Source organism: Lineus longissimus, chromosome 5 (genome assembly GCF_910592395.1).
Source record: "Lineus longissimus chromosome 5, tnLinLong1.2, whole genome shotgun sequence".
Lineage (NCBI taxonomy): Eukaryota > Metazoa > Nemertea > Pilidiophora > Heteronemertea > Lineidae > Lineus > Lineus longissimus.
The window spans coordinates 18,471,599-18,483,263 of NC_088312.1; the positions used below are offsets into that span (position 1 = coordinate 18,471,599).

The 11,665-nt window shown below is 41.2% G+C and overlaps 1 protein-coding gene across 21 annotated transcripts in view; it reads left to right on the forward strand.

The window, feature by feature from the left end:
* The window catches only part of LOC135487393 (androglobin-like), a 122,504-nt gene extending 113,651 nt beyond the window's left edge, over positions 1 to 8,853 (forward strand). For all 21 annotated transcript variants that reach the window (XM_064770997.1, XM_064771007.1, XM_064770993.1 and 18 more), the window contains 8 exons: positions 26 to 213; positions 723 to 925; positions 1,290 to 1,387; positions 1,885 to 2,056; positions 2,622 to 2,833; positions 3,160 to 3,509; positions 4,514 to 4,697; positions 4,900 to 8,853. In XM_064770997.1, coding sequence (XP_064627067.1) covers positions 26 to 213; positions 723 to 925; positions 1,290 to 1,387; positions 1,885 to 2,056; positions 2,622 to 2,833; positions 3,160 to 3,509; positions 4,514 to 4,697; positions 4,900 to 5,112 — 1,620 coding nt within the window. In that variant the 3' untranslated portion in view covers positions 5,113 to 8,853. The remainder of the gene's footprint in view (positions 1 to 25; positions 214 to 722; positions 926 to 1,289; positions 1,388 to 1,884; positions 2,057 to 2,621; positions 2,834 to 3,159; positions 3,510 to 4,513; positions 4,698 to 4,899) is intronic.
* Positions 8,854 to 11,665: the final 2,812 nt, after the last annotated feature.

Genomic DNA, 11,665 nt, shown 5'->3' on the forward strand with positions numbered 1-11,665 from the left:
AACTTCTTTCCCACCTTTCTTGCAGCTTGGTTACACGTTTGTCGCCGAAGCACGCACGTCCGATCTTCCCCTGCCTAACGGGAAGTGGAGGATGCGTCTGATAGGATCTCTCAGCCCACTGCCCGCCCCCCTCAAGAACGACGTGACCAGCTCCTTCCACATGAGGGAGATCAGGGATTACTTTGTGCCGAATAACAAAAATGTGATATTTAGGTAAACTTCTTCTACTTCTTCTTCATCTGCTTTCTGAGGATTTCTTTCGTGCTTTTAGGGAGTTTTCCCAAAGTCCCCAAAACATCCACATGAATGCCTCTCCAATTGTTCGACTTGGTTATCAGGATATCAAAAAATTAGACAGGCATAAAGTTGGCGTTCTGGCTGATTTTCGAAAACTCCCTAATACTCCCATCTTTAGCCATGTCGTTGCATTCAGTGTTGCAGAGTTTGTCCCATGCTACGCATGGTTCTCGCTTGGATGATGGTCTTTTGCTGCCCTAGCTTTGGCACTGATACAAGCAATCCTGGTTTTGAGTTTCGTTCAAAGGACATGGCAATCGAAGATGTCAAAAGACTTTCCTATGGTCACAAGCAATGTGATGTGTCTTTGGCTGGTGCCAAACCAAGGAGATTTGGGACATGAGCCCAATATCTTAGCGACTAGACCACACCGCCCTAAATAACAATCACTATTTCAAAACCAAAAACATTCTTCTTTTTTACAGGTATTCCGTTAAAGTTCTAGACGACCACTTGGCCAGTCTTCAGGTTACGACGTCCAAATCGGACGTCTACGTCAAACTCCAGGTCCTGGACAACGAGGAGGAGATAGCGAGCGCCACGGGCAAAGGTCACGTGGTCATACCGTCGAGTATATTCTGTAAAGATATCAATCTGGAGGAAGACAAGAGATCGAGTTCAAGAGCTTGTGAGTAGGAGTTTCTGTGTTTGACATTTACTTTGTTATCTTGGCAAAACTTCTTCTTCCTACAATGTCATTGACCCGTTTTCGTTGACAAGGTCGGTTGTCCTAGATAGTTCTACAACAGAGCCTCAGAGCTTTGTGGTCAGGGTGGTGTCCTTTAGTCACTTCATCTGGGAGCAAGTCTGAATTGTTAGTCTCAAGGCTGTTCTTCATGGAGAGTTTCTACTGTCAATGTACTGCGCCCAAAAATAAAACAAATTTACATTGTAACCAAGAGTTGTAATGACGGCAAAATATTCAGTCATATTACCAACTATTTAGGTGTAGCACGTAACTTTCGTTCTCAAATATGTTTTTTTGCCTTCAGCTGAACGAGGCCGAGCTGGCGCATCTACAAGTAGTCAGGGTGTATCCCCCGGGAGAAAGAAACGATCGGATTCTGCCAAAAGTGAGGGAAGAGCATCGGTAGGTAGATTTAGTTGTCAAAATATTTAGAGTTTGAGAGGATTTTCAGTCCTTTGCATGGCCCTGACAGAGGGAATTTACAATATCATTTGGACCTACCCATAGTGGTATGCAGCAAGCATTCGCATGAGAGAAGATTCAAAATGGTTGCTTGGTGGCCATCTTGGAGTTTGCATTTCATCCTTCGAATTTCTGTGGAATGATAATGTGGAGTGGGAGAGATGCCCTGTCAATTTTAAGCTCAATCACATACTCAAAATTGTGGCCATCTTGAATTTTACATTTGTGTCTGCAACTGGTCGACAAGTCACCCTGTGGGCTTCAGTTTACTGTGTCGTGATGGGTTGGGTCGGGCCACCACCTTGAGATGGCCAATAAGGCCAGTGAATCCAATTGGAGCCCAACCAAGAGTACACAAGAGGAAATGTAAAGAGAGAAATCAGGTTTCAACAACAATGAAATTTGAAACTAACGAGAATGTTGTGTTGTCGTTTCAGGTTAGTAGTCATTTATCCGAGGTCCTCCTGGAGGGCCTAGAAGAGGGCCAGGAGATCAAGCCGCACAAGTACATCATCCAAGCCACGGTGTTACGTAACAGCTGGCCGCTGTCGGAGAGCAGCTGGGCATTCGTTCAACAGCTGCAACAGCTGGAGAAAGACGAGTTGAAATGTAAGTGTCTGAGACTATGACTGGGTTGTAATGATGCTGTACCAGAAACGCCAGTGATACACATGACAGCGTCAAAGTGAACACAGAGGTAGAACAAAATGAAGTGGATCTTAATGAAAACATAAATTCATTGTTAGCTCAGTGAAGTAGTGACAATGAGGTTTGTGGTGTAATGACATCTAGGACTGCCAGGTCAGAGCAGTTAAGATTTGAAACATTTCTTTGAAATTGGCCAGCAATATTTGCAGATTCACTCTAAAACCAGCGAGGGCGCCCTCCCTTTCTTAGATTCCTGGGTCTGGCCATGCCAGTGGTTCAAAATTAACATTTGCGCTAGTAAACTGAAGTCACAAGTACCAATGAGACCAGGATTCAATCCTCATTTGTGTGATGAGATCGGCTTGTAGCATGGGTTTCCCCTGGCCCCTCGATCTCACTCCGTATACATAGGGGGGGTGCCATCATGCTGCTAGGAATGATAACTGCCCTTGAAGCAGTAGGTTTGGCCAATATCTAAGTCAGTTTCTTCAATATTTAAAACAAATTTTGTCTTTATCCTTTTCAGTAAATAACCCCCTGAAGGAGCGTCCAATCTCTGCCCCGAAGCAAGAGAAGGCCGCCCCCACACCAAAGGGCAAGGGTGGCAAGGGCAAAGAAAAGGGGAAGGAGAGGGACAAGAAGAACTCTGTCCAGGAGGGTTCACGGCCTGCCTCGCAACAGTTTGATACGTTCAGACCTTACTGGATTCTGAGATTTGTCAGTGATGCTACGGCCGCAGTGAGTACAAATAAGAAACAACGAAAATACCGTGAACCGCGAAATTCTTGCGAGTGTTTGATTTTCGCCGATTGCGCAAATTAATGAGGCTATGTCTCTAAGGTGTGCAGCTACAGTCACCATGAAATGCCACAAGATATAAGCTTTTATCACATGAGAAGATTGGTAGTTGAAATTGGGAAGCTGTACACTGGTGGCATTTGTCTTCTTCCCCTGGAGACGATATCACATTCCGTGTTGGCACTGTGTGATAAAATGATCAAGTCAGATTATGGTAAAACTTTTACCTTTGTGAAAACTTTGACAAGTTCTTTCTGCCACTTCAGGAGGATGTCGATGTGAAGAAAGACACCGAGAGAGCAGATGAGATCCGCGCCATGAAGAAGGCGTGGGAAGACGCCGAACCAGGCCGTGCCGCCAAGGCGCTTCAATCTCGCCTGCAGTACCTCAACAGTCACCTGATCAAGCTTCAAACAGACGAGGAAGAACCTGCAGAAAAAGTGGACGAAGAACGCCCGTCCGAGAGCGGAGAAAATTTGGACGTTCTTCCTGCACAGACACCGGTGTCGCCCTTGCCGGCCGATCCCGAGGCGGAGGCCATCTTGCTTCATGAGCCACCACCACCACCTCCACCGAAAGAGATGCTGCAGCCGGTCGATTCGACTCCATTTGAAAAGTAAGCAGACGTCAATAGTTTGCAGACATCAATAGTTTGCAGATGTCAATAGTTTGCAGATGTCAATAGTTTGCAGACGTTGATAGTTTGCAGACGTTGATAGTTTGCAGAGGTCAATAGTTTGCAGAGGTCAATAGTTTGCAGACGTCGATAGTTTGCAGATGTCAATAGTTTGCAGATGTCAATAGTTTGCAGACGTCGATAGTTTGCAGACGTCGATAGTTTGCAGAGGTCAATAGTTTGCAGAGGTCAATAGTTTGCAGATGTCAATAGTTTGCAGATGTCAATAGTTTGCAGACGTTGATAGTTTGCAGACGTTGATAGTTTGCAGAGGTCAATAGTTTGCAGAGGTCAATAGTTTGCAGACGTCGATAGTTTGCAGATGTCAATAGTTTGCAGATGTCAATAGTTTGCAGACGTCGATAGTTTGCAGACGTCGATAGTTTGCAGAGGTCAATAGTTTGCAGAGGTCAATAGTTTGCAGACGTTGATAGTTTGCAGATGTCAATAGTTTGCAGATGTCAATAGTTTGCAGACGTCAATAGTTTGCAGACGTCGATAGTTTGCAGACGTCGATAGTTTGCAGAGGTCAATAGTTTGCAGATGTTAATGTTTATGATTGGCTCTCTTAGGTCATGTGCCAGAGGAAAGAAAATAGATTGGTGCAGGCACATGCAACTTTGACTTGAGTGCGGGAATTTGCATGGTAATTGGCCATCCTGGAATATCTAACTAAAAGACAAATGACCCCTAGAGGGACCATCAAATGCATTTCTCCCAATACTAGTGTTGATAGAAGTGTGCTTGTTGCTGCGGTAAGACAGGGTTATATTTACTTGATAATGAATTCAACGGTCAATTTGCACCATATTTTTACTTAATTGTAGTTTGTGCAAGATGAACAGCCGTGCTGCCTGACAGAGAATGTTTGTTTTGCTATGATTGTAATCAAAGATGTTGCAAAAATGTAATTCAAATCTAATGGAACTTCTCATCCCTTTTAGATCTCTTTACGGAGAAACGCGCTACAAAGATGAGTTTGAGGTCCAGCGGCAGTTGGAGGCGCAGCAGCATGAGATCCAGGAATACCGTCTGTTCAGGCAGGGTGTCGAGGAATGGCGGGAAAACGATCGCAAACTACGCAATCTCCTCAAGATACAACAGTTGGAAATGTGTGAAGAATTACAGGTGAGCTTCAGTTCATTTTGTTCAAAATTAGTAGCTGTCGTCTGCTGGTCGTTGTCAACAAGGACCTGCTTGTCTGCTCAAGTGTAAACAATCATATTGGCTTAAGTGTATCTGTCATGTTACATTTCAATGAGCTGAGCTTGGAGGAGGAGTTTCTCCAGATATTGCTGGGCAAGCACTTACCATTGTTTATCTATTTCAGGCTGAACTTGATAAGAAACGTCACGAAATCAATACGCCACGGGAGGCATTTAGGCAGAAATATCTTGAGGCCGAACGGTTAAAAATGGAGGAAATCGCAGCCCAAGAAGCCGCTTTAAAAGCCGAGCAGGAAAAGAATGCGCCAACGCCAAAACGAGGCAAGAGTGCAAAAGGAAAGAAGAGTCCAGCTGGTGGAAAAAAGAAGGGGAAATAATGACGCTTTCTTCTTAGGATTATTGATATACTTTTGTGATTTTGACACCAAGTGCCAAACTTGTAACTTTTCAGATGTTTCTGAGTCACTCCTAGTTACTGGGAATTGATGTACTGTCCTGTACTTCACTCCTAGTTGCTGGGAATTGATGTACATTGTCCTGTACTTCACTCCTAGTTGCTGGGAATTGATGTACATTGTCCTGTACTTCACTCCTAGTTGCTGTGAATTGATGTACATTGTCCTTTACTTCACTCCGGGGTGCTGTGAATTGATGTACATTGTCCTGTACATTGTCTGGTGACAATGTACTTAGTCATGACTCAAAAGTTGAATTTCGAGTTTGACCAGTTTGGCCTAGCTAAATCAAGCCTGTATTGTGATCGAGGTACGACTTATGTTTACAAACTATAAAATGTAGTTGTTATTTATAATTTTTTTCAATTACCATTCCTTTTTAATTTATTTGAGTTTTTTTCATATTTTTTCCACGAGAGTCATTTTGGAAACATTAATGTATTAGCCATTCAATCCTTTAATTAACTGTAGGCTCGAGTGCATTCCTGTAATTAGAATTTTTATAACAAAAAAGTTATATTTTTGTATGTAAACCGTATGGTTTCAAGGAGCTGTGATTCATAACATGTATTGTATTATAATTTGTAAAAATTTTATAATTAATAATACAATGTCACGTGATGTGTAAATAAAAAAACAAATAAATAGTCACATGTAATAAATAATTGTGTGCAAAGGTCAAATTGTTTGTATATTTGGGGGAGAAAAATTCCCAGCTGAAAAAGACAATGGTGATGGTTTCACTAAGATTTCGGTCGGCCATTTTGATCTTCCTGAAATACACAACAATTGGCCCCTTGTATATTTTGTACAATATGTACATAACTTTGTACTGTTTGGTTTTGTAGTGCGGTTTTTGTGGGAAGTCAAGTTTGCCTTAAACCTGTGGTCAAGTACTTATTTTTCCGTATGACTTGTGGTGTTGTCGTGAAAATTGTCCAAATAGAAACCTCAAAATACACCAATTACATCCAAATTAATTATTTCGACATTTCGTCGAGTTGCCTTCATCTCTCTACTGTCTCATTGGGGCAAAGGGGAAATTGTCACTGAGTCTGTCAAGTGTTGAACTATTGTTTTAATAAACCTGATGCATTATTTTGGACCAAATTGTCCAGGCCAAAAGGGCTGAGCTGTCATTAGTTGAAACATCTTTCTAAATTGGTTGGGCCTGTCGTAGAGCCTCTAGTACAAAATGGCAATGCCTATCATTATTTTTTGTTTGGTGACTGAATACGTCCTTACGTTACACATTGCTAGAATTCACATTTTCAACATTTTCATATCAGCGGTTTTCTCTCTCTGAAGTATCATATAGCAGACATCAAACAATGTCCACAGAAAAACCTACGATATCATTCGCTCTGGTTTTATATTCAACTGGCTGAGAACCAATTCACTGGCATATTTTTTAGTCGAGCTGTTTCTCGTACATTCTGAAATATCGAAGAACGCAACGTCGAACATATCCAAAGAAAAACCTACAATAATTATCATTCGTTCTGTTGTTACATAAACATTCCATCAGTTTAGAACCAGTTTTCTGAAATATTTTTCAGTTCTTTCCTCATGCATTCCACAAATAACGAATCAGAAAAAAAATCCTCCCACCTTGTCCAAACAAACCTACAATAACTTATCATCTGTCTGCGTACGAAACATTCCATCAGCTTCACTCAAGGATTTTGTAGTCCATGTGTTTTCGTTCCTAAGAAAAAATATTTCGGGGTATATAACACGTCCTAGATAAAACTAGATACCAGGTATATGAAAATTTACATTCCAACATTAAAAATGTAATACTTTACATCTCATGTTTGTAATAAAATCCCTTTAGGTGACGAAGCGTGTACCTTTTCAAGACCCATATGAGCAACACAGCCAACAGCTGATGACGTCATGTCAAGTCAAGTCTATGACCATGACTTGCACTGTCGCAGTAATGAACTCAAAGCAGTGAACCAGGCTAGTTTTTCTGTCATCGTTCCAACTTGTTGGTTGTCTTTAGCTCAGCTTGTTGTGTGCTTGACCCATATATTTCCACTGAGCCCCAAGCCCTTTGGCGTCTTGTTCTGGTCTAAAACCGACCTGAGTCATCCTGGAAAGGTTCATGAAAGACTGCGCCTTCTAGCGGATTTGATAGCAACTACCTCATTAGACCTCAAGGTGTATTGCGTTCGCAAAAACCTGTTTCTATCACCTGTCCTGGTGTTCAACAATCCATAATGTAAAGTTGACTGAAGTAGAATTTCCAGTCCAAAAACTTGTGCATTCCTTGTGATAAATCCATCTAGAAATGCTTTGTTTGGGTTTCCATCGATAAATTAAGCAGACGACATTCCTGAACCATACCACAAATAGGACTTTTGACACTAGTTTTGTTACATTTTTTTCTCCATTGAAAAACTGTAGTCCAGCAATGTTGATATTTTGACCTTGAGGAATGGGGGCTATTCTAATAATGAAAGGTTTCAGGCACAGTAACACAGTCAAGGGTTTCCAAAAGATTAGTGTTACCCTAATATAAGTGTTCCCTAAAGTTAGTGTTGTCAATAATGGCTTAAGATTGGTGTTTTGCCTTGGTACCATTATTCTACACACAGAAGTCAGTATTTCTACCAAAGACCAAGTGATGTCAAACTGAGCCTGGCCGATAAAATTTCCAGAATAACCCTCAATCCTCCAATATAAAAGATGACACCAAGTATACCACAACTGCCTGCAGTGTATTATATGTAAAGGAGCTTTAGAGCAGTGTTTCTTTTGGCCATTTTTTCTCAGTTTTTTTTCTAAAGAGTTTTAGGGCATAAATATATCGGCAGAATTATTGCGATAGGGTATTCAGTAACCAATCTTTGTTAAGTGTAGACGTTCCCGACGATGTTGTAGACATCGGTGGGACACCTGACCCTTATTTCTCCGTCCCTGGTGAAACGGTCAGTCGGTATGGCCAAAACTCCGTCCTCAACAATACCCGGGCGCCTGAAAATCTCGTCGCTGCGGACATTCCAGCCCTTATTTTTCCGTCCCTGTGTAAAGCAAGGAAAATAATTAAACCAAAACAAGGCCCTTTGTTTCCGTCCCCGTGTACACTCCATATTCCTGTAAACTGCAACATTTTTGCAGGTGTTTCATTTTGGCAAAAAAAAAAAATTTGCACAACAAATTTTTGCAAAACAAATTTTTTGTTGTGGAAAAACCAAAGAGATTTCATCATAATACCCAAAAATAAAAATCGTGAAATTTTTTTTTCTTTCAGAAATGTTCTCAAATCAAAAAAAAAGAAACCGATCATTTTGCAGTTTACAGTAACTAGTTCGACTTGTCAATTTCTTGGTCCGCGTGGCTGTCGCTTAGGCCAACCCTTGAACAGGTTGTATCATCAAAATAAGAATGCCGGGGGAAATTTGAATTGATATGAGAAATTTCATTGAAATTATCAAATTTTCTTCTCCATTTAAAAAAAAAAAGTGTATTATTATTGGAGTAGATGATAGAACTGAATCCGTCCATTGAGGGTTAACAATTTCTCTTTTAGGTTTCTTTGCCTTTATCCAAATTTGTGAAAACATTTTGCCAGGAAAGGAAACATTCCTAAGCATCAACAAGGCCAATAGTCCGGGAGCCATGGGGTTGAACGTGGAAATGCCGGATGAAGTTTTTTTCTTTGCTGTTTTCAATAGTATAGGGGGTCCTCATCAAGATTCAAGAGGGTGCCCGATAATATCCCTTGAGCAATTTTCAAAATTTGCAAATTAGGTCCGCCATTACTGAAATTCCATTTATTGGCTATAACTCAAACATTATTAATGATAACATCATAAAAATTGTGTCGGCACCCATGTTTTCAGGGTATACGAACAAGATAAGTCCATCACTACTCTATTTTAACGCCTTACAGTCGACTAATGACGTTAATTATGCTAATTAGGTCCGCCATTACTGAAATTCCGTTAATTGGCTATAACTCAAACATTATTAATGATAACATCATAAAAATTGTGTCGGCACCCATGTTTTCAGGGTATACGAACAAGATAAGTCCATCACTACTCTATTTTAACGCCTTACAGTCGACTAATGACGTTAATTATGCGAATTAGGTCCGCCATTACTGAAATTCTGTTAATTGGCTATAACTCAAACATTATTAATGATAACATCATAAAAATTGTGTCGGCACCCATGTTTTCAGGGTATACGAACAAGATGAGTCCATCACTACTCTATTTTAACGCCTTACAGTCGACTAATGACGTTAATTATGCTAATTAGGTCCGCCATTACTGATATTTTGATTTTCGGAATATCTCAGGAAATATGTAAGCAGATGTCAAAAACAAGTGTCCAATCATAGGTTATCTAGGCCTGTCTTTCAAGTAAGACTGTAACAGTATCGATTGCATGTGTTGCTGAACATTAAGGTACCGGTATGCATAAATAAGATGCCGTTGTGGCAAATGGTAAGACTACTTTACTCTAGCGCATCCTATGGGGTAACATGCACAAAAGATAGTGCACTCCGAGCCATGACTGTTCACGCAACTACACCTTTTTGAACTACAAGGGTTCTTGCTCTTACAACCACAACGGATCATCTCCATTATGTAATCAGGGGCGAGTTTAACATCATCTGGAATGGCAGTTGGTGTTAATGACTTGTTGCTGGTATCCTTCTTCCATCCGAAGTCCTCTGGGTTTAGTTCGGGTAAATCATTTGTATCAAGGGTTCGCCACAGGATTGCTTGATAGTGGGCTCTTTTCACATTCTCTTTAAATGCCTCTCTTGTAGGTGGAAGCGTAGACAGGTTTGGTGTGGATGTATGCCCCTTGCCATTCTTTTTCCCCCATACATATAGCCTGGTTTGTGACATGTCCTTTGTGTCCTTCACACCATAACAGGCAGACATGAAAGCGGTAGCTTGGTCCATGACGTCAGTAAAGGATGCATCTACAATCCCAATGGTGTTCAGCTTATATCCAGCCCTCAGGGATTTGACAACAGAACCCTTTCCTACTCCAAAACAACATGCCACAGTGTCACAACCGGAAATAGCATGTGCAGGAAGGAGCTGCTTCACGATGTCGCGATGCTTTTCTACTGTCCGTTGTATATCTACTACTGCCCTGCCTTTACTAGGTGATTCCATCCTCATTGGTAGCTTCAGCTTTGCTTCCTCATAGTGGTGGACCAGAAGAACAAACACATCTGTGTCGTCTGATACCCCTGCAAGTCTCCTGGCTTCACTTGCGCACTTCAACGCTTGTTGCACAATAATGATATCGGCTTCTTCGTGATATGTCTCCAGATCATATCTAATGCTGATTTCATCCTTCTTGATTTCAGTGGGGCACGGGTCTTCTCCAGTGACAACTAACTTGTGTTTCTCAGTGCTCCGATTGTGAAACAATCTGTCTGCAGTAAGATCACTACAGATGATTTTAATCAACTGTTTTTTGTTTTCAACATTTGACAAGATAACCTTCTGGGCAGGTAGTCTTGTTGTCAACAACAAGCGATGTGTACGGCTGACACCAGTCTCCCTGCCATCCCTTGTGACAGATTTTATACTGTAGTCATCGTATCTATCAAAGATCAGATAGACATGTCTGTTCACCAGGTATGAAGCAACTCGCTTTTTAACGTTGGTGGCATAATCTTCCACAATACCATCTGCCGGCCAATGAATTGTCCATAAAAGCGCTGAGCCATCTATAACGGTTACATCTGCACCTCCGGCATTCCTGCTGGACACCTCCACTTGAAGGGAGTTCTTCAGTGCTGATTTGCCTTTTGCAATACGCATCCCGTCTTTCTTGAACATTGAGGTTGACATTTGGTAATGGCAGCATCTAATTTGCACATTTCAGTGGCATGTAAGCATACAATTACATCAGTTATCATTTGTAAGATAGACCCTGATAACCTAGGAATGGACACTTATTTGATGAGATTATACTGCATATTTCCCGCGATATTGCCAAAAAACTGAAATTTGGTAATGGCCGACCTCATTTGCACAATTTGCATGCGTTCAAAACGTTTGATTACTGCAATGATGGGCTTATTGTGTTCGTAGACCCTGATAACCTAGGTATAGACACAAATTTCGTTATGGTATGATGCATATCAATTGAGATATAGTCAATTAACGGAATTTCAGTAATGGCGGACCTAATTTGCATATTTTGAAAATTGCTCAAGAGATATCACTGGGCACCCTCTTGAATCATGATGAGCATCCCCTAGACTAGTGAAAACAGCAAAGAAAAAAACTTCATCCGGCATTTCCAGGTTCAGGTAAATATCAGCCTTTGGCTCCCGGACTACAAGAAACTGCATGATAAATTGTTGTTATTTGACCTGGGTTACAGCCGCGACGCGTACCTACAAATTGATGAGTTTTAAATGTTATAATTTTGTCAGGGTTTAGGAAGAGTTTGAAGTTAGGCAGAGTTGGCCAACATGCTCAAA